This window comes from Episyrphus balteatus, chromosome 3 (assembly GCF_945859705.1).
Source record: "Episyrphus balteatus chromosome 3, idEpiBalt1.1, whole genome shotgun sequence".
NCBI lineage: Eukaryota > Metazoa > Arthropoda > Insecta > Diptera > Syrphidae > Episyrphus > Episyrphus balteatus.
The window spans coordinates 89,047,282-89,071,951 of NC_079136.1; the positions used below are offsets into that span (position 1 = coordinate 89,047,282).

Here is a 24,670-nt window from a genome sequence, read left to right on the forward strand (position 1 = left end):
CATTCACTCTGTCAGAGTTGGTTTGTTTTTTTGTTTACTGTCAATGTTCGGAGGGATATTTTTGATGACAGTTGAACAAAAAAAAAAACCAAAAGTTACGACTTTTCACAACGGAATGCGATGAATTTCTCTTTTCTTCCGGAAATTCCCGATAGAAATTTAGATTTGGTGAAATATCCAGTGTTTTAATTTTAAGCAATTAAAGGAATAATTGTGTACGTAATTGACATATCTCCTTAAATAATCCAATAAAGGTTATAAACAAGAATCCTATTTTTCTTAACAAAAAAAAAAAAAATGATATTATTTTTCAAAAATGCAATAAGACAAAAAACATCGAAAATTTTGAACTACTATGTACATTATTTTACTTTTAAATAAGTAGGTAAGTTTATAAGTGGCTAAAACATAAGAATAATGGCATTATCTTGGAACTTTTCCAACGAAATGCTTCGATTTTGATGATTTAATTTTTTTTTAATTTTAACTTTTATGGATTTTTTTTTGTGAAATTCGCACTTTTTACCTATTTTTTCTACAACGTATTTTTTCTAATTTAAAAAATTTAACTAACATTTCTAAAAGGAAATATGTATATTATAAATACAATATAAGTTCAACTCCAAAAATTTATAAAGCGTTAATAATTATTTTTTATTATTTTTGTTATTTTTTTCTTCGTTATCTTATATATAAAAATGAGTTCGTTAACTGTGTGTGGCCGATAAACTCGCGTTTGGCTGGTCCGATTTTGGTAATTTTTTTTTATTTGAATGGTATTAATAAGTAGATGGTTTGTATCAAAAAAAAAAATAATACCTTTTCTCGCATCTTTACACAACTGTCAATATGAACGAGTGAAGAAACACTCTCTCTTTTTAAAAATTTTAACTTAGCTTAATTTGTAAAAAAAATTATTAAGACAGGCTTTCAAAATAATTATTATTGTTTATAGTCTGATTTTGAATATTGTGATGCCTGTCAAGGTTTGAATTAGCTTGAAGCAGAAACTCATTGGGATCCAACGCTTTCTGGTGCATTGGTTGCTCTAATCTAATCAAAAAAGGATAACGTGATGTTCTTAATTTTAGGGCAAGGACCCAGTCTAGCATAGATATAGAAGCTTCGAGCCTCGAGCCCGGATAATTACCAGACCGGTCCAATACTTATTTTTTTGTACCGAGGAATAACGTGGCATGCGCTTAACTTTATGGCAAGGATCGCAACTTGCATAAACATAGAAGCTCTGATCCTTTCTCTGCCACCGGGTACAAAGGGGTTAAGTCGTAAATGATAGTTTGCAAAAAAAAATGCGATTGAAGTTGAGGTAATGTATGAAAATCGATGAATTTTTGAGCATTGATCCTCTTATTTTTATAGGAAAGAGTTGCTCTAAATTTATGTTTTTAAAACCAAATAAAAGAGAAAAAAGAGATTATTCTTATTTCATCAAAACCCGAAAATGCAATTTTGTGACTTGACCCCTTTGTACCCGGCGGCAAAGAATTATTGGCTGTTCTGCTATTTAAGTGCTGTTCTGCTATTTCAGGGAAAGGCTCCAGACCAACACAAAAATGAGCTTGGGAACGTTTTGATTCTACGATTTCAGAATAGGCTCGAGGCTCGAAGCTTCTATATCTATGCAAGACTGGGTCCTTGCCATAAAGTTAAGAATGTCACGTTATTCCTTGAAATAAAAATTTAACTATTGCACCGGTCTCATAATTCTCCCGGCATGAATTCCATAGGAAACGTCTTTTGGGGCTTATCCCTTTTTGTACGTTATTTTGTATCCAAAAGTATGAATTCTTTGACTTTTTTTAAGGCAATCCTTATCAACATGATAAGCGCAGGTAAATGGGACAGAAAAAAAGTTCAAGACATTTAGACAAAAACCAAAAATTTTATTTTTTTGCTTGGGCCTAATAATATGGCAAGGCTTTTTGATACACACCATTTTTTGTTTTTGCATCTTTGATATATGTAAATATAGCATATGGTTTTCTTACTAACAGCCAACATATATGTAGTTGACAATGGGAAAAAACAGGATTCACTAAATTAATACCACATATTTTTAAAGATATACCTTATTTATGGTTATAGCAAATGCCAATGTTACAGAAAATTGAAGACGCTTAAATTCAAATGGGAAAACTGACAGAATCATTGGACCTTGAGAAATCAACACATCTTCGCCTTTGAATTTTCCACAAAAAATGGTAGCTTCAATTAGCCATTAACTTCTTCAAGACAAGTCTTGTACATTGCAAAGTTTAGGTTGCTGTATGTTCTGAAGCATTATAATGGGCGCTACTACTTTCCGCGCTAAATGATGTGGCGGCAGTCCTGGTATATCCAATGAATTAAAAAATTTCGTTTGGTAATTTAATACAATGCTTTCATTTGTGATAGGGTCAACCGATTTGTTGGCAAAAAAATTGTGTGTTTATATCGTTAAAAATTGTTGCATTGATTTCAGAAACATTTTTTTTGTACCAGCCATTATTGCACGTTACTAAGCCAAGCATGATTTTTGTAATTTGTCTTTATACTTGGAAATACACTTTGAATCAATTCATTTTCTGAATTTACATTACAGTTAAAATTGCTTTGAAGTGTAATTCGGCCTTCAGAATCAAGTGCCATTATTCCATTAACAATGTCCAATAACTGCTTAGATTACAATATTGGTTAATGTTCATTACAATAAACAAGTTTTTTTTCGGTTTAAATTTATTTTCAAATAGGTTCTATTTTTTTAAAAGTGCACTCAGCGAAGCGGGTGGGGTTAGCTAGTTATATTATAAATATTTCTCAGAGTAAAAAATATTATAGGAATAGGGGCACAATTTTCCCATTTTTGACTTCAAAGCTATAATGTTTAACCCAGCGAATTTTGTTTAATGCCTGGTACTAAGGTTACCACTGCGTTACTATTTGTCACCAGTTTTGTTTTTAAGTATTTCTTACTATATTTGAGGTTTTGATTACTTAAAAATGTCTGAGCTTCTATGGGTTATATAAATTATTTTTTTTATATTTTCCACCGTTTTTATAAAACTCAAAGTCTTTAGTTAAATATATTTTTTAAATTTGTTTAACTCACAGCTCTAATTAGTATGAAAAAGTTTTTTGCCCCAGGTACCGTTAATTTTGGTTTTAAAATGTTAGGAAATCTTTCAAAACTCATAACTACCAAAATTCAAGCTTAGTTTTGACATTCACTAAGTAGTGGAGTAACTAAAGCTCAAAAATTGGCAATATTAGGGAACCCGGCCGAACAGCTTAAATTTTGATGATCTTTTTTTTTCAAACGTCGGTAATTAAAAATACTTTAAAGTCTATAGATTAAAAATTGCCGGTGTTGCCGTTTTGATTTTTTAAATTTAATTGAAGATTTTTGTGAACAAAAACAAATTTTTTTTCAAAAAATTTTCTTAAATTTCATAAATTAATTGATGGCAAAAGATTGTCTAGGAAATTCAAGGAAAAAAAATATATGGGAGTGAGGGACAATCTTCCATAGTTCAAGCGATAGATGCAATTTTCTTATTAATTGACTTCAAACACAAAAAAAAAAATGTTTGAACACAACGGCATGTAAAATTAAAATTAAGTTAATTGAATGAACGGCTTTTGAAAGAATGGTAATTGAACTCAGGTTTTTGAAAAAAAAATTATTGAAAAAACTTTAACATGTCGTTTTTTAAACTTGGTCGTAATATAAAATGCATTTATTTTCAAATTTCTTTGGCCGCATTTATTATGATTTCAAATTATAAAAGGAAATGTCAATATGTATTACGGTTTATGAAAAAAATTAAAAAGTATTTCATTTTCGAAGAACTTTTTTTAATAAAAGTTTTGAAAAAAAATGTAACTTATTTTTTTTTTAAAGTTCAACATCTAAACATAAAATTATTTTTATTCATTTAATAACCCTTACTGTTGAAAGTTAAATAGCACAAATTTAAAGTTCCTATTTACCACAGTCTTTGAGAAAATTAATTATTTCAATGCAAAAATTCAGTTTTAATAAAAAAAAACCATTGAAATTGAAGTAATTTTTCATTTTTTTTTTTTCAAAAGTGTGATCTATGTTACCTTTTTTGCTTCGAAATTCAACTGATAATATTTATGGCCAAAAATTTTTTTAAATAAATTCATATTTTATTAGAAAAAAGTCATTTTAAATTTTTCTTATAACATTTTTTTTTTTAAATTCTGAGTTTGAGGACCATTTTTTCAAAAAGTCTTGATCAAATTTAGTGGATTTAAATTTAAGAGATAAGAATGAGCTTCTGACTTTTTAAAAATGTATTTTAAAATATTGTAGGTGTTGCCGTTGTTTTCAAAATATTTTTTTTGTGTTTGAGGTCAGAATGTTAGAAAATTGCATTTATCGCTTAAACGATGGAAGATTGTCCCTTACTGCCTTTTATATATTTTCCTTAAATTACCTAGAGAATCTTTTGCTATCATTTGTTTTATGAAATTTAAGTAAAAAAAATGGTTTTGTTAAAAAAAAATTTAATTTTAATTAAAAAAAAAAATACGGCAACACCGGCAATTTTTAATCTATAGACTTTAAAGTATTTTTAATTACCTACGTTTGAAAAAAAAAAATCGTCAAAATCAGAGCTGTTCGGCCGGGTTCCCTAATAATTTGCTTTAGTTACTCTACTAAAGAGACAAAGTCAAGGTTATTAATTTTTATCTTTAAATTAGTGGGACACTGTGGTGTATGCGTAATCTTTTTTTATTGATTACCTTATAAAAACTCGAAATTGTTGCAATTAATTAATTAATTTATTACTATACATTAGTAACCAGTGTGAGCCATTTGATAGTTGCCGGAGTAAGATGATAGATCAGCACCGTAACCAGTTTAATTATTACCATTAGTTTGAGTTAAATTGAAACTGTATATTTTCTATATTTGTATATTTTTATATTTTGCACACGCATGCGTGACTGTAGTCAAAAATTCCGTGCACTCTTTCTAAGCGAAGTTATTTCCAATCTTAAGTCCAATTTAGCTGCTGGAGGTGCCGGCCTTACTGTACTGCTGTTTAAAGCAGCAGGTGATTTCGAATATGGTAAAAGAAAAGCAAAGAACATCAGCATTGTCTGTTCAATCCTCAAGAAAGGTATAACCCTCTCAGCTACAAAAAAAAATCTATCTTCTTAACATCACACATAATCCAGTCTGCCGTATTGTGTCAACGTCTGAAACCCTGCGTCAACAAAATGACAAATATTACTTTTCTATTATCCTAAAGCTCTATTCAATAACTGATAAACGATAAAAAGAAAAACTATAAACCTTTGTAACAATCCATAAGTCCAACACTATTTCATTGAAAAGAAAACTACAATCATGTAACATGTCCGAATAAATACAAAACTATGTTGGTATGAAGTTTCTCATTGATTGATATTTTTGTACAAAACACAATATCGAGTTAGGGCATAGTTTGCCATTACCAACGTTATTTTATGATACATTTTAGACAAAAGATGTGGTAACGCTATTTCTTGAACATATTTCTCCGGCGTTTGATATATATTTGAGGATATTACGCACAGCACATTACATTTAAACGTATCTAACCACGTATAAGTTCTTAACATCCTTAAATCATGTTTTAATCATATTATTTATATAAATCCTGCCACTGGAAATAATTTACACTCTTGAGCAAAACTCCGACAACCGGTAACCGGCAGTCGGTCTATCAAAGGAATGATTTGTGGATTCAGAACCGTGTTCCGGTTAAAACCCAGAATTTCATTTCGTTTTTGTTGATTTCTTCTATTTTTCTCGTAAAAATATTTTCCTTTTCTGGAATTCTTACTATATAGCTAGTACACTTTTTCTTCATCCTCCATCCTACCTGTGTGTTCGGTGTCGGTCGTCGACAATTGATGGTAGAGAGCAGGTTTTTATTTCCGCTTTCCTTTTTACCTGTCATCGTCGGTATATAGGAATTTACGACGACGTGCGAACATTTGTCTATAGATACTACCTCTACCTCACTCTCTTCTATACCAGAGATGTAACTGCAACAGAACCAGCATTTTATCAGGACCAGGTCAACATCCTTTTACGGGAGGTGGAATGAAAAATTAATGAACTCAAACGAACTCACACACAAGAGAGAATCACTCTCTCTCTGAGGATGATGACGGTCCTGGTGGACCAAGTAAGGTAGGTCTATATAAAGATGGATGGGCAAAATATTCTATGGAAAAATAGGTATAACCCATGAGGGTTTTTTTTTTTTTTTTGATAAGGTGGTGGTGGTGGTGATGGTAGTGGTAGGTACTGGTGTTGAATATTGGCCTTTTAATTTGATCCTGGTAAATTTGATTAAAAGCAAGCACAGCAGTGGCGTCAACAGCCGCCACAAAGGATATTTACAGATGTTTGTCAGGTGTTTCCTGTCTTTCTGGCAAGTAGAGCATTTTTCAATTAGGTTTCTGGTTACGGCTGTAGGGCGCGGCGGCGGCGTAGGGGTAGGTAATTATTGTTACATTCAAAATTTATGACAACGAAACTTTTGATTGAAGGAAAGTCTTGATGAGAAGGAGAGGAAATTTTAATCTATCAATTGGTAAGTTTGAAGTCGCAAAAGGATTTTATTAATAAAATCTGATGCCCCAAAAAACTGCACGGAAATGATGATGAATAAAAAAAAAATATTTTAAAGAGGAAACTTTTTCAACAAAATGCATATGATTAAGTATAAGAACAGGACAGAAGAATTGGGCGATTTGCATTACGTGCGATGGTTTTAAATAATAAATAAAGTACTCTAGTGGGTGGTACGTAGGCTCTTATGTTCAAAGAAGCTTAAAATACCTACATAAGCTTTAAAAATTCAATAAATACCTAATATTTTTTTATTAAATTTGATAAAATTAATTAAAACATGAAAATAAAGTATAAAAATATTTTTAAAATTATAAAAACATCTTTTTAAGTAGTTTTGAACTTCGAAATGCATTAAAGTTCCATTTTCAACAACAATTTCTTAGATTTTTTTTAATCGTAAGAGTCGTTTTCTAATTAAATGTTTTTATACAGGGTGTCTGTAAAGAATGGATAAGTCTGTAATGGTTGATAGCTACAATTTTGACTGTTTAGAAACCAAGGAGAAAAATTTCTATCGCAACCAAAATATGAGCTATTTATTTTTTAGTGTACTTTAAATTTCATCATATCTTACGTTTTCGTTCACCACAGCCTGAATAAATTTTATAAATTTCTTTTTTTTTATAATTTTCTACAATAATATTATTGACTCACTAAATAAGAAGTTTAAAGTTTTCATAACTGTTGCACAATTTCTTAAAAAAAAATGAAATTTGTTTTTCGAAGGAAAATATAAAACAAAAAATATTTTATGAAAATGTTTAAACACCTGTGGTATAAAAAATCTATAGCAACGTAGGTGGCCAACTTTTTTTAAAAATATGCTCGTTTAAAGGAAATTTCAGAATGGCCATAATTTATATCGTATCAAGAGTTATTAGGCAATTAGGTATTGGTAGATACTTAAATGGAAGAAACAGGCTATTAATTTAATACATTAATTTTAGTGTATTATCTTAAGTTTTTTTCACATTGCATCCACAAATTAAAGAATTCCATAGTTTTTTTCCTTGATTCTTATTTTGCAATAATTCAATTTATCGCCAAACAGGCTCCCTGAACTTTTAACTCGCTCCTTAAAATTTTTGATTTTCGATTTATCAAATTTTGGCTCTTTTAAGTTTGTACTTGGTGATTTCAGGCTCCTTTAAAATCAAAGCATTTTACAGCAAAAATCAACCAAAAATGTGAACAGACAACCGATTTGCATTAATTTTGCCTTTAATTTTCATTTAAAATTTAATTTTACGCCCGTAAATGAGCATGAAAACTAGAATATATCAACAAAATGAAAAAAATAATTATAATTGAAGTCTGATAAGCAAAATCTATTCGAATATTAAAATAATAAAACAAAAATTGAAATCTCATTCCACAAATTTTGTGTGTTTTTTTTTTTACTATTTTTGAAAGCGGCTATTTTTGGCTCCAAGATTTTTCATAATCGGCTATTTGCCTCGAAAATATTCTGGCAACACTGTAAACAACCATTAAAAAATGTTGTAACAGTTAACCCTCTACTGCATGAATTATGAACGAAGAGATATAAAATTTTTTTTAGCTTTATTAGGGGTTGAAAAAAGGTATTAGATAGAAATTTTTATTTTTTGTATTTATGTATATATACATTTTTAGAAACATAAACCATATATGGGTTAGTATGCAGTAAGGCGATTTCCTGCAGAAAATTAATAACCCATATATGGTTTAGTATGTATTCAAGGTATGTTTTGTAAAGTATGTTTTTATTACAATGGACTCTTCCTATTCATGGAATTTATTCAAACTCTTTCTTGTATCATTGTAGCAGAAGAACACATTCCATTTTTTACACATTATGTACGTCTTCATTCCGCAAATTTTACATATTGGCTTTTTTTTGCCATTCAGCTATATGGTCGATTTTTTCAGTTCGCACTGAATTCAACGACTTTTGCCCTTGGTTGATGTTGTGAGAGAATTGAAGTTTCGGGATAAGATGGGGATTGACTTCCGTGACTTGTATAACTACCTCAACTTTGTTTTGTTCCATCTCTGCTTTGATCACCTGCCAAAGTTGAAGGTCGTCCTCTTTTTAGTGACATTGTAGGTTTTACAGATTTGCCTAAGTGCTCGGATATGGCTTGTTTGATGTTAAAAAGGGCCAGAATCTGAAGCTAGATCGTCATCACTTCGAAAGCCATCACCAGTTATAGCATTTACACACTTATTTTGTCTATAGAAAGTCTTCGAATTCATTTTACAAAAAAAAAAATAAAAATCCCACAAAAATTAGGAATGTAAGTCACCAACGCATGATAACCCATATATGGTGTTTTGGAAAAAACGTCAAAAAAAGACAAAAATTATTATAAAAACAAAAAACGAACTTCGTAAACATATAAAAGTATAATAAATACATACGAAACATATTTTTAATTGGATGCAACTAACTTCTTTATTACAAAAAAACACTTGAAAAGTACACACTTTTATTCACTGACTTGCACTTTACACTTGCTCTTGAAACAATGAGTTTATTTCAAAATCAGGACTCTCTCACTGATAATAAAAACCGGTTTATTATAAAAAAATAGACATAGTTTTATTATAGTTTTTTCTTGTTGAGATTTGGTGCAATATAACGGAAATAAATCCATATGAAATCGATAAACCATAATGGGTTAGTATGCGGTAGAGGGTTAAATAGTGGCTATACAAAAATAATATAACTTTTTTTTTTAAATGCAACGTAGAAAAAAATTACTTGTAAAAATTGTGCATAACTAATTTGTTCAAAATTCGTGTCCACGTTTTCATGGAATTATCCTAAGAGTATCTACCGGATTTCATCACTTTTCATCAAAACAAAGGGCCTGAAAAAAAGCACAACAGTGCGGTGCACAGTGGTCTGGTAAAGGCGTTTCTTATGGTCAAAAATCATTTCTTGATGAAAACCATGATATTTGGATTTGGTGAAATGGCAGGCGCAATAAGCGTTTAAATAGTATTTTCTTTTTCAAAACAGAATATAAGCTAGAAATTTGGCTCTTAGACGAAAATTCAACTGCTTAAATTAATTTAAAAAAAAAAACAAAAAAATTGAAAACAAAGTCTAAAAAGTTCCAAATAAGTAAAACACAATTTTTGAACTCTTTTTACGGGATTTCATGGATTTTGGCTTTAATAAGGACAATTTCGACACTGTCACATGATATAATGAACAATTACAAAGTTCAATAGGTAATACTGAATGCATTTCTATTCAATTGCATTTTTAATAAAATCATATGAAAAAAATGATTCTAAACGCATCAACAAAATTCCGAACGAAGAAGCTCTTAATACGAAATTTAAACAAATTGAGATAAAAAAAATTGAATTCATATTTAATTAGGTATTACCTATTTTCAAAATTATTTCTTTAAAAAATATTAATCAAAAAGAGATAAAACCGAAGATAAACCCTGAGTTTTCTCAGGAAACTATAACCATTACCACACTGTTCTTGTAAAAAAAAAACAGTCAAAATTTACAAGTATACACCCACATCATATAGCTTCACCTTTTAAGTGACATTGAATAAATTAATCGTTTCTATTATATAGGTAGGTAGGTACCCAATCTATGTTTTCATATACCTAAATCGGTTGGCTTCATAGTTTATTCACTTTTGAACTCTTATCAAAGTGCTTATATCGATGACTCTTTAGTAGTCTACAAGGATGCACACGCATAATCCTTCAACATCATTTTTCAAAGCTATTCAAATAATCTTATCCTTAGTTTCCTATAATACCAAAGTAGTTATCATTGCTTTAACATCTAAAGTATTGAGATTGGGAGACAAGAGGTAGATATATTATATATACCTAGAGTAGACGATGGATGATGAAATTCATGCAAAGGATATCATAGTCATTTCATATTCACATTAAGTCACGTTCGTTCCAAATCGTTTAGCGGCAGTTGCTTGAACTACACAAACACACACATGCGAATAACATTAGAGTGACATAATGCAAGAGTTCCTTTTCAAATTTTGTTCAGTCTCTTATTTTTTTTTTGTTGTAGATATACTTGTGATGTGATATGTTAATCGACAAAAGAATACTAAAGGAGTAGTATAAAAACAGTTGCAGCAAGGATGGGTATATTGTTTCCTAGATCGAAGACGGTATATTGTACCTATAGAAATGACAATATATTGAAGTGACAGGAATAATAGAGTGCAAGGAACTTCCTCTAAAGTATTGACATAAGTGGTGTTGGATTAGTCTTTCTGAAGGCCTTGTACTAAAAGTTTTCAAGCGCCCTTAAAAAATAATAGATATAGATACTTAAGAGTCCAACAATTTTGTGTATGGAGATAAAAATATATTTGATTCAACCAAATAATATACTACAAAAACGAGAAAAAGCGTTTTGATGGTCTTGTAATTCGTGGTCAGATCAGTGATATAGAGTTATTCAATATTCTCTTGATAGATCCGGCACTGTGTTAGACGAACGTGTAAGAAAATTGAAAGGCATTAAAAAAATATGTGTGTCTTTGCACTCTTTTTATATCTCTTTCTTTTTTCTATATGTATAGGTACTATAGAACACATCATCAAAACAATATTTTTCAAGAAGAAACAAAAGGATATTGTATGCCACTGTTTTTCGTCCTCAATTCTAATAATATGCATTAGCTAGAAGTTGTGTCAACTCTTTTGAAATATTCTATAAAAGGGCCACTATTTTTTGTTGAACAATAGTTCAAAGCTTGTGTTCTAGATAAGATTGATGTATTATTGAAATTTATATTAAAACAAAATATGTGTTGAAGTTGTTGTCAAATATAGCTGAATTAACATATTCAAACAGAAAGCCGCAGTGAAGATGCTGAAGATCAAGTCCTGTAATTGGTTTTTAAACACAGTAAAAATTACCTTCTTTTTTCGTAATACAAATACTGTCGAAAGAATAATTTTGAGAACTAAATGATTGATGATATAATTTTTTTTTAGTACACTTGTTTTTGAATAAATTTCTGTTTGCCAGACTGCGTCAAAGCCAGGAGGAGAAATAAATGTTTGACCGCTTTATGGGTCCCACAATTTTGTCTGTCCGTTGACTGTATCTCTGTCGTGTTTCTGCCTGTCTCTATCTTTACCTGCAGCTTGAACCACTGAAGAGATTTACTTTAGACTTCGTAGTTAAGAGTTTATGGTGATTATGGGAAAATTTATTTTTATTTTTAGTACAAAAATTAACGGTAGGTACTTGCCATATGACAAAAATGGAAAAGATTTTTTTCTCAAAAATGGAACGATTTTGATAAAAAAAAAATACATGTACATAATGTGGCAAATAAAGTCATACGCTTGAAATAAAAAAACAAATCGACAAATTAAAATCAAAATTATGGACCGTTATTAACGGTTTAGATATAATGTAAGTAGAACTGTTTTTTTTTTTTTTTATTGTCTGATTTTCTTCTAAGCTACACAATTTCAATGAAAATTTTTGTACAAAAAAGTTTTAGTAATTCTTATGTTGCTAATAAGAAAAAAAAAATTATTTTTGGATTTGAAAAAAAAAAACGTTAAAATTTTTGTTTTCTTTTTGAAAAACCAATTTTTAGGAAACGGATGAATGAATTTTATTGACACTTCAATTTTATGTGTCGATTAATATTTTTTTTTAATGGCAAACCTATAAATATTTTCTTCAAAAATGTTTATATAACTATAGGAAAATATTGTTATACTTATTTATAAAACCGACTCAAAAGATCTTAAATTTTTTTCAATTATTTGTTATACCATTTATAAATCTGATATGAAATCCAGATGATAGCTACAACTAAAAGGTTTAAGTCTGTAAGGTTTCAAATATTCGGTACAAAACGGTATGGCTGGAATTTAAAATTAATCGCTAAAGGTCCATAACCCTATGTTGTTCCTATAAGAAACTTCAACCACTTCGAGTCAAGAGTTAGATTTAAGTAAGAGATTTATAACTTGGGAATGATTTTTTTTATTTACCACCCTAATATATACATACGTAGGTAATAATATAAACAAAAATAAAAAATTGTATGTAGCTATTTCTTACATTTTGATTTTAAATTAAATTAAAATTATTCTCTTTAGAAATTTTACAGTAAAAAGTCATAAAAAAACACTCATTTTTGAGACACTTAACGTTGTCGTTTGAAATTCGTAAATTCGATGTCCTTAAATTAAGTTAGTTGAATTTTTTGAACGTAAGAATGTCATACATTTTCGAAAAATATTTCTAATATTATTTCATAAAAGCCCTTCAAGTTGGTACTTTTGTAACTTTAAAGTGAATTTTATTTCATTGAGTCATGTTTAACTTCCTAAAATAAAAGCAGTTTTCATAGCAGGAACACTCGTTGAAGAGAATCGAAGTTTATATCCGTTTTTTTTCTTTTATTTTTATTTTTATTTTTAAAAATGACTCTTTAACTTGAAAGATTAAAACCACTATAGATTTACAACAAAATTGGAGTTTAGATAGGTATAATATTTGAGAAAAGTTTTGTTTGTATTCATAAAAAAAAAATATCCAATCGAAACCAATAAGAATTCCTTAAATTACTTTATATACGATTTAATTCAATTCTCATCTATATGTCTTTATAATTTTTATCTTAGAAAAAAAGAAAAAATTTCCTTTAATTCTATATAAACAGTGTAGAATACAATTAAATTAAAACTCTTTCCATCTACAATTTCCAACCCAAATAACATTCCACCTCTCCTTCTCTAACCCATTATTCAAGGCTAATTACAGCTTTCAATTTCTCTAACTAATTATCCTTGTAAACAATCTCGTTAGGATTCGAATGGATGCATTCATGTAAAACTAATTATCCTCCCAAAGAATCATTACCTTATCAGCTTTATAAAACTTTTTTTTATCAAAAAAAAAAGTAAAAAAAAAAGAAACAAACAAAAAAGTCGAAATAAAAAAATGTAAGAAGAAAAACTGCTCCCGATTATGCTGACACACAGTAATGTTATGACGAGTAAACTTCACTCCCTATTCAGCCCAACATTCATTATATTGGAAATAGGGTTTTTTTTTTTTTTTTTTTAATTATTATTCCCCAGCGGATGTAGTAAATTACGTACACGTGACTGAATTTCAAAAAATTCTACCGATAACTTATACCTATAGGTACCTATATAGAAAAGTTTTAGGTTCACCTGTCAAAAGTCTGTGCTGTATCTTTAAAAAAAGATTAAGCTATGTAGCGCACCTTCATTATGATACCTACTGTTTTTTTTTTTTTTTTGTATAACGCTTTCCCGATTTGTTAAAAAAAGATAAATGAGAAGAAAGATTCTTTACATTTATCAGAAGCTACAACTTAGTTAGGTCGTGAGTGAGTTTGAAGATAAGAAGAATTTACATACTCATACCTCAATTAATTGTAGCTTAATTGCATAAAGGCAGGTTATAGTATTCTTAAAAAAAAAATTGTTAACTGAAGCTTAAACTGAAGTCGAAATCGTTTAAGAAGAATTAAAAAATTGCCAAAAAAAATAATGTTTTTATTTAAAAAGTATGACAAAAACTTAAAAATTAATTAAAAATAAACTTTTTTTAAGGAATCATCTTAGACCCATAGTTACAAATTTTGAAGAAAATTGCTTTATGCGCTTATTTTTCACAGCAAAACTGACAGAATTGGTGTAAATCACTTTTTTACGTTCTCTGTCATCGAATTTTTATATTTGATTCATTATCTCGAGTTCGATTTCTTTTTACAAATCCTAAACTTGCCCTACAATATCAATACCGGAAGTGAAAAAAAGAATGATCAAGTTCGCACGACCTAGTTACGTGTTATATTTATATTTACTGGTTTATGTAAAATTGATAGATTCAGTGGTGCAAAACTTTTTATCAACAAAAAAAAAAAGACCAACAAAATGTGAAAGGCTTTTTTTGGTAAAGGTTAGATGGCATCCATCATTGCCACACAATCTCGCAGGATTTTGACTGATTTGATTTTTTGTTTGTGGATTGAAATCATTGAAGTTGTTGGGAGATGCCCTCTATCTCTCTGCAAAGTATTTAATGCCTTTTCTCCAGATGGCACACAAGGACAAGTAAATTTAGGAGATATTGGAAGCTACAAAGTATATGAAGTTAAATTGAGTGCTCTTCGAAGAAGTCACAGAATCATGTACCTTCTGTGAATTATTGTCAGTGGTCGTGATTTGATAATCTTCGGAAAAGGATGAAAATGAAAAAGAAGGATTTACATGAAACCTATAGTCATTGGATGAAAATATATATCAAAATCGAGGAATAAAATTATACGTTTGCTTGTAGGTACACCGAAAAAAAAACCAATATCAATTTAACATTTTTTAATTATCAAATTAACATTTTTTAAATATCAGCCAAAAATGCTCTATAAAATGTGTTTTATGATATTTAAAATGTTAAAACAACATTTTTATTATCAGGATGATATTTAAATGTCACATTTTGGAAATTTTTTTTGATATTTTATTATCATTTTTTCATATCAATTTCTCATTCGAAATTATTAAAAAATATTAAATAAAAAATTCTTAATGTGTACTAATTTAAAGGCGCTTTGTGTTTTTTCGAAGTAAAATGTATGATTTACTGAGAAAATTTGATCGGCACTAAGATTTTACTTCACATAGTTTGGGAGAAAATAACAAAACAATTATATCGTCGCTATGCTGCCAAAACGCACTAAGTCAAAAAACATAGTTTTGAGTAAATCGATTTTTAAGATTATTTCTCTTGTGAAAATTCAATGTTAACTGTTATTTGTCAGATAATCACTTTAAACACAAACTCAACATTTTGACATTAGTTTCCAAAAACTTTTTTGGTTTTTGAATAACAAAAATGATAATTATGTGAACAAAAGTAGAAAAAGCCATGACTTAGTGCCTTTTACCTGTAATGATTTGCAATTATTTGTTCGTAATGAATACTTTTCTGGCATATGAAGTTAAAGCACAAAAGTAAAGACAAAATCTCAATTATACCTAGTTAAATCAGAAATTTTACAACGTATAGAAGAATTAAAAACAAGTAACTATTAAAAGAAGGCTTTAAAAATGGAAGCAATTTAAAATAATCTCTTCCATCTAATACATCTAGTTCTGGAAGGAAATCTTTTGTCTAACATTTTGATGGTAATGATGAAAACCAAGAATGAAAAATTTCAGGAATAACACCTTTCTTACAAATGAGGCGTTCAGAATAATAAAGGGTGAAGTCCACTTCTCTATACATAAGTCGGATTTTTAAAGGTCTTTAAAATTAAGGGTTTTGTTCTATATAATATAATATACAAGAAAGAAATCTGTGAAACCTTTATTTCAAAAGTTCCTTTAGTTCTTGAGAAAAGGCTTTTCAAAGTTCAATATAATGCACAAATTTCAAATGGATTTAACCCATTATTACTCTGAACACCTCTTATATCAATCAGGTCTTTCTCCTAGTTGTGCTAATTTAAGAGGTTCGGTGCACCCTGTACAGTCTTGGCCATTTTTTTACCGGCAGATAATTAGGAACAGTATTTCTCCCTCTTCGAAAATTCTTAAAAACGTTCAAGTTTCGAAAATTGTGGTCAAATTCATATTAAGTTTGAAGTATTCCCGGTTTATTTTTTTCGTATCGAAAACATTTAATTTGAAGCCAGTTAAGAACGAGAATTCTAATTCATTTTTAAAAGGTTATTAAGATTCATATAGAAAATTCAAGTCGTCTTTACTCGCTGATAAACTTATAATTTGTATTAATCTATTTACATTTGACCGCTTTTTTCTTACATTTACCTCACAAGATACTTTGTAAGTCATTTTTCAAATTTAAAAATGTTGTTTTGAAGACAGGAAAAATGCACTAAGTCTCATTAATGCTTTCTCTTGCTATAAACTGGTACTGATTTAATTTTTTTTTGCGTTACAGGTAAAAAGCACTAAGTCAACTTAGTGCGTTGTGCCTGTATTAAAGTTATTTTTTCTGACTTCGTGCAAAAATATACCCCAAATAATTCATAAAGTACGCCAAATATTTCTTAGTGTGGTATTTTACTAGATCGATATCATCATTCTGAACCGTTTTGCATTTAAATCTAAAAATCCTTAAAATATGACTTAGTGCGTTTTGGCAGCATAGCGACGATATCACCTATAATAGAAAAAATAATATCGCCATTATTTTGTAAAGAATATTCCCTTTCAGTAATGTTTTGAAAAAAGAATGAAAATTCTTAAAATAATAAAAATAAAAAGGAAAGAAATAGGTTTTATTATAATAAACTAAAACGTAAAATCTAGTCAACATTGATATTTTAATTGTAAAAGTGAAATTTTTACTATCCACTTAAACTTAAAAAAATGTCAAAATGATATTTTAATTGTAAAAGTGAAATTTTCACTATTCCACCTGAAAGTAAAAAATGTCAAAATGATATAAAATATCAAAATTGATATTTTAATTGTTGGACGACTTTTGTCACTGAAAAATGTTAATTTGATAGCTGTTTATTATCAAATTTTTTTTTCGGTGTATATTTGTTTCTTTTTTTTTTATTTAGGTAGAGCAAATCGATTTGAAAAAGAGAAGATAAGTTAGAAAGTTTTTGATATCAGGAAAAAACTTTAGAATGAAAGAGACTTTGTAAATACCATTATTTGTCAATATGGATAAATGTTAGGTATACCTGCGAAATTTCATGACAGAAAAAAAGAACAAAATATCGTAGTCGCTCATTGTCAGCATATTTGTACATATACAAAAATATAGTATTTTTCTTTTGACTGTGAACATGAGAGTTTTATTGCTATAAAAGTGTTTTAAAACTTTTTGCCTACATTGGTATTTGTTGAATGAAGGAATGCCTTTCATACAAAGTAAACAACTTTCTTATAGTTCAAAAGTTGAGGTTAATTTTTCATACGTTATAAATTTCGCATAAGTGATGAGAATTAAAAAAAACCCTTCTTATCCATAAATTGATTTTAAACTACTACATAAATAATGTCGATTTTAATTTTTTTGGTAAGATCTCTTAATGTTTCCGTCTTATTCAAGGTTGCTGATTTAAATTCTAGTTTCATTAAAAATACATACCTATAGCTGTTTGGGTTTTAAAGGTACACCAATTGATGCAAAATTGATAAAATTCAAATTTTGATATTTTTTTACTCAATTTAAAAAAAAAAGTTTTAATAACACAATGGCACCAACTGTTATTAATTGACATCTATATTGAAAAATTCCATTAATAACACCACTTAGAATTTATAAGATGTCAAAGTTCAAAAATTCAATTTTTTTTGTCATTTGCCCAACTTCGGCATCAATTTAAAGTATATGTTTTCAAAACAACATGCTATTTAAAAAGTATATTCTAAAATTGTATCTATTTTCCAATTAATCGAGGTATTTTTTATGAAAATCACTTCAAAATTGGCTTAGAAAAAAAATTTTTCGATTTCAACCCAGATACAGAAATTCGAACTTTTAGGTATAGAACAAAAATGTTGTTTCGGCACGTAGTAGGATAACTTGGGCGCCAGGATTTGATAACGGGTTTTTGTAGAGGAGCTCAATACAATCATTTTTGGTCTTTGGAAGGGGGGTCTATCTCTCCCCGTTTAGGTGGGAGGGGCATTTTTCTAAAAAAAAATTATCAAAATAAAAAAAATTATGAAAAAATAACGCCAACACTTACAGTAATAAATGATACCATTTCCGAAAGGAAAAATTGTACATTTGATTCTAATTTTTAAATCAATATAATATAACCAATAGTTTTTGAAATAATCGATTTCAAAGTTATAAATATAAATATAAATCTGATAAAATAATTTTTCAATTTTCTCAAAAACTAGAAGACATAGAAACATATAAATTTCACACATTGATAAGGAATCAATTGAGGCAGTTTTCTATGTGAGTATTTTTTTTTATTTAAATTCACGGTCTGGACAAAAAAAGTATAAAATGAATTTTTAAAATTTTTTTTCACCTATTTTTAACTTTGAAATCGATTATTTCAAAAACTATTGGTTATAATATATTGATTTAAAAATTAGAATCAAATGTACAATTTTGCCTTTCGGAAATGGTATCATTTATTACTGTAAGTGTTGCCGTTGTTTTTTAATAATTTTTTTTTATTTTGATAATTTTTTTTTTTAGAAAAATGCCCCTCCCACCTAAACGGGGAGAGATAGGCCCCCCTCCCAAAGAAAAAAATGGGAGGGGGGCCTATCCGTTATCAAATCCTGGCGCCCAAGTTATCCTACTACGTGCCGAAACAACATTTTTGTTCTATACCTAAAAGTTCGAATTTCTGTATCTGGGTTGAAATCGAAAAATTTTTTTTTGCTAAGCCAATTTTGAAGTGATTTTCATAAAAAATACCTCGATTAATTGGGAAATAGATATAATTTTAGAATATTCTTTTTAAATAGCATGTTGTTTTGAAAATATATACTTTAAATTGGTGCCGAAGTTGGGAAAATGACAAAAAAAATTGAATTTTTGAACTTTGACATCTTATAAATTCTAAGTGGTTTAACCGAGTTACATGTTTTATACATTGTTAAAAAGGTATATTTATCTTCTATCAGAAACTGTAAAAAAATCGAAAATGGGTAAAAAATTGTCGAAGCTAGAATTTTTTCAATGGGTGAAGGTCCAAATAACCGTTTTTTGCCCGTAACTCAAATAATGTTTCGTATTCAGTGCGACTAGCTCTACAAAACCTGATAGGTCTCCGCCCGCGTATATTTTAAAACCTCATTTTTGTAACACCGTGTAATTTAAACAGCTTCTCTATAAACAAGATTTTAAAATGCCAAATTTCCGAATTTATTAACTATCTATTGATAGTTGTTGTTGTCAATGGCAATACGGGTGACAATATATTTGAAAACAGTAAGAGTGCTGCACCCTTTGCAGAATAGTTGTGTTGTAAATTCATTACCATAATAAGCTAAATAACTGATGAAAAAACGTATTTCATTACAAAATTTTTTTTGCTGAAAAAAAAGTTTTTTTGAAATCAAAGTCACGGAAAATTTAAAAATTAGGGTACATTTTTGTCATCCATATGACATAATGTGATAACATAGTGTTTTCACAAACGTCGGAAATTTGTGTAAGTATAATTGTAGTTACCTACTGCTTGGTTACAAGATTGCGAAAAAAAAACCTTTTAATAGTGGAATAATAAAAAATTGCGTGGTTCACATATGAAACAAATTATTATCGATGGAAAACATAATTATTCAAAAAAGTTTTTTTTTTGCGTTTTTGAAAAAAAAAAAGTTTGTGTACCTACAGAAAGCTTTTAAAGTGCGTTTTTTGGTGTAGTAATACTTAATTAATATCAAATTAATGAAATCGACTTTGGTTAAATTCCAAGAGTAAATGTAAAAAAAAGCATTTTTATGAGCCCCCTAATGCGCAAATACTTTATTTAACATTGTTTGTATTTCAAAAACCACGTTTTAAAAACTTGCCTTGTATTAAAAATCAATTTCTTTTTCGTTTGAACCACCCTCATGGTAATTTTTTTTTTTTTTTTTGCATAATTTGGTTCAAATAATTTCCTCATTTTTTTTTTAATTCACAAGCAACTCTAGAAGATATAATTTTTTAAAGCCACGCAAATACGAAACATTTCAATTTAAACTCACTTTCTCAAAAAACACGAATTAGAAATTTTCGCTGTCATTAAAATCCAAATTTTTGGAAAAATGAAAATAGAAACATTTTCTGCACTACCCTAATTAACATTTTTGCTTCCCTTTTTATTTTTTTTTTTGTCCAATATTTACATTAATTAATAATAAATACATCGAAAAAGAGCTTAATGAACAAAACTAACGTTGTTTTTCTCAAAATATGTACAATTGATTTTTTTTTTAAAGATTAAGATTTGTTTAGACCATTTTAAGGTTTTCGCCTAAGCGAGAGAATGCATCACTTTTTGATTATTGTTGCTCCATTTTTAAAGGTTTTGTATCAGCGTTTTTTTTTTTCAATAAAATACAAATCCTCTATTCATGATGGGCTATATTCTGCTATCTCAGTGAAAGGATTATGTCCTTTTCATTTAGTGGAGAACACCATAACGCAAGACCAACACAAAAATAAGCTTGACGCTCGAAGCATCTTTATTTATGTTAGATATAGCCTTTGCCATAAAGTTAGGAGAGTCACGTTATTCCATAAAAAAAAACTTCTTTTGGAGCTTATCGTAAGACAAGTTCCAGAGAACTTCATAACAGTCCAAATTTAGATGCCAAAAAAACTTTATGCTGAGTGGCCGAATGATAACAAGTTCAAAACTACAATAAGGCAAATTTACATAAGTTTAAAAAGTATGCACAATGAATAAAGTCGCCAATTTTACAAAGGGTAATATAGAAAATTTCCAAAAAAAAGGTGGTGTCACGTTACTGTAAAAAGAACATTAATAAAAACCTGCCTTTATATTAATTTTTGTTTTTCATAACGATTTTGACAGCTTTTAGGGGCTTCTAATGCCCTTTAAACCTTTTGAACATTGTCCTCCAAATTAAAGTTTCGAAAAATTTCAGAGGCACCAAGATTGTTTCTATATACAAAACAAATAATCCATGTGATCATGGTGGCGTATACGTACTTTTTTTTAATTGAATGTGGGTGGAGTATTGACAGGTATGGCAACAATATCTATTTAATTCGAAAAGATTTTCAAAGTCCAGCTCACAGGTTCCTAATTCCATTTTTTTTTTAAATAAAACCGTCCTAATGTATGTATTCAGCATTTTCAATTTTAAGAAATTCATATCGCTTACCTGTAATCCACTCACAGTACATGCTTCTGCTGGTTTCACTTCAATTTCTGTTCCACTATGGACAACTCCATCAGACCGAGTTGTAGTGTCCTCCTGTGAAATGGGTGGACATAAACTATGGTCACTCAAATCTAAAATTAAAAAAAAAAAAAAAACATACACACAAATATTCATTTGGTAAACATAGAAATATAGACCAATATTCGAGAATTAATTTTTAAGGCTCTCCAAGGACACTCAAAAACAATACTACTCACCTCCAGCACGGCCATACTGAGCCAGCTCAATTGATATGCTAGTACCTCTCGGACAACTCAATGATAATTGTTCTGAATCACAACCAGCCCGCTGATAGGTTCGTAATGTTGCCGCCAACAATGCTATATTGTTGAATAGGAATATTGCACCAGATGCCGTTATTTTTTTGTTTTTGTTGTTGTTTGTTGATGTTTAGTTTGGTTTTAGTGCCAAATTTTGTATTTTCACAGGTGGTACAGAGAATAACAGCGTTGGAACACAACCATGGTAGTTGATGGTGATGATGTGTTGTCATCCAGAAATACAAAATGCAGATTGATAGAAAAAATGAAAAAAAAAGAAGGAAAAATTTGTAAATGAAAAGAAAATATTTTTTTTTTTTTGTTTTGTTTTTGTGTCAAGTGGGATTCTTATTTCTATGTTTGCTTTGTTTAAAAGGATAATTGCTTCAGTTTTTTTTTTTTAATTTTTTTAATTTTCATTGTCATTTAGAGAAAACAAAAGGAAACTCAATTGATTTGTTTTTCAAAGGAAACACAAACTTCTTACCAAACAAAAGGATTTTGTTTTTTTAATGAAAAATAAATTAAAATCAAGTTTTACAAGATAAATTGATATCTTTTTTTTTTGTATCAATGTCATTAAGATTCTTTTCACATTTTCTTGCTCGAAGGATAAAAAACAAAGAAAACCAGAAGTGATTTTGTGTGAAAAGATTATACATATTTATTTTGAAAATAGCTAATTTTGTTTTTAATTCAAATGTATATGCATTTTTTTATTAAGCTTTTACATGTAGAAACTATGGTTCATATTTACCTAAGTATAAATATAAGGGTTGAGCTAAGCAAAAAAAAGTACTGCTTATATAACCTATTCAATACATAAAATTAATTCTCTAATTGTTTTGGTGTTCAGCCAGTGCCGGATTAACCATGTCATGGGCCCCTAGGCAAAATAATTCTTGGGCCCTTTTCCGATGCTTTTTCAATATCTAAAGCTATTTTTAAGTTAGGTTAGAAATGTGTGCAGGTAACTTACTATAGAGACTAATCAGATATAATCTGGTGTCCTATCATGTCATTTTATAAATGTAAACTAAAAGTTTTGAAATAACTATAATAAATATTGCAAAAAAAATAAAATCAACAAAAAAATTTTAGCAACATGATGGTTCACAGATAATTTTTATTAACGATAAGTTATTAGAAAATATCTTAGACTCAAAAGGTATAAGTAGGTATACCTATGCCGACTTTTCAGGAGTCGATTTTAGCCACATGATATGTCTCACGGCTAAAGTCGACTAGGACTCTAGTATGGGGATTGTCACTTTAGTCGCGTACGGCTTACGTTCACACGACTCGACTGACGCCGAAAAGCTTCGCCGCACGGCGAAAATCGACTCTTTATAAGTCAGCATTACGGTTTCATTATAAAACTGGAAAGAGAAATCATACGAAAAATTTTCAATTTTGATTTTATTATTATAGCCAAGGAAAATTACTCAAAATATGGGCATGAAATCACATTTTTCAAAATTTTTTTCATGGAATGTGTTTCGCTGGTTGTCCTTATCATAAAAATTAATTTGTTTGGCTGACAGGAGGTCGGGAGCAGCCGCCATCTTGGAAAAGAGATTGGTATCGTTTTTATTGAATAGCTCCATTGTTGTTGAAATAAACAAAAAATGACAAATGTAAGATTTATTAAATATAAAATTATCCTAAAAAATGATATACAAACAATATACAATATACATATATGATATACAATTTTCATACTACCCCAACAAACTTCGTCAGATATATGAAAAAATTCCATTTTGCTCCTACCTTGCGAGACAAACCCGCACCTTGACCAACTATAAAATTTTATTTAATTAACTCACGGAATTGGTTTTTATATTATTTTTTAGATAATTTTATTGTTAATAAATCTTACCTTTGTCATTTTTTGTTAAAATTAACAACAATATAGCTATTCAATATAAACGATACAAATTTCTTTTCCAAAATCTTCAAACTTCTGTAGATTCTTAAGCTACAATACAAGTTGGGAACGTTTATTGGACAATTTTATCTAATATTATTTTGAGTAACTTCTCTGCATGCACAATCTCAGATTTTTCTGACATATCCTCTGAATGCAACATGAAGAGCTTGAATTGCACCATCTCGTTGCTAAACTCTGGTTCGATGTCGTTGGAATAATATTCGAATAGACCAGTAGGTAATAATAATGTTTTTTTTTAAGAAGAGATTTACAGTTTAAATATTAAGGGTGAAGCACGTGGGAAGAAGTAGTTTTTCTTTAATTTGTTGTATAAATATGATGAATTTTGATTTTAAATGTTGTAAAAAGAACTTTTGGTATTTAAACGTGGTATATTTTGAGCTGACTGTTTTCCCATTTTCTGGGTTGATTTTCCATTTTTTCCTAATCAAAAATACCGAAAAAATACAAATGTAATGCTGTTTTTTATTGAAGGTCCAACTCCAAGAAATTTTTGTTGTTTCGTAGTCAGGGCGAGGGGCCCCTAGCTGAAGTGGGGCCCCTAAGCAGCTGCCTAGTTTGCCTTGAGGCTAATCCGGCACTGTGTTCAGCTAAAAAACCTTAACAATGTAAATATTGTTCCAATACACATTAAATATTATAGTAAAAAGTTCACAATTTTTAAGTTCCCTTCAACAAAGTTAATGGTGCTAAGGTCCATTTAGAACCAAAATGCCTGCTATGATTAAAAAGTATAAATAGTCAAAACTTATTCTATTGTGGAAAATAAAGTAAATAAAAAAAATTTAAAGTAATTTTTTTTAATCCATTATTCAAAACTCTATATTTCCTCACTGGTGTACGAGTATATATCATTTACATCACCTTTTTTTTAGTTCAA

The 24,670-nt window shown here is 29.0% G+C and overlaps 1 protein-coding gene across 4 annotated transcripts in view; it reads right to left on the reverse strand.

Moving 5' to 3' along the window:
• LOC129916544 (protein eva-1-like) overlaps positions 1 to 24,670 on the reverse strand; it is a 220,163-nt gene that overhangs the window by 73,874 nt on the left and 121,619 nt on the right. For all 4 annotated transcript variants that reach the window (XR_008772494.1, XM_055996549.1, XM_055996550.1 and 1 more), the window contains 2 exons: positions 21,774 to 21,896; positions 21,517 to 21,647 (listed from right to left, as the gene is read on the reverse strand). Coding sequence is in view for 3 of the 4 variants with exons in the window: in XM_055996549.1 (XP_055852524.1) it covers positions 21,517 to 21,647; positions 21,774 to 21,896 (254 nt within the window). In the remaining variant the exon portion in view is untranslated. The remainder of the gene's footprint in view (positions 1 to 21,516; positions 21,648 to 21,773; positions 21,897 to 24,670) is intronic.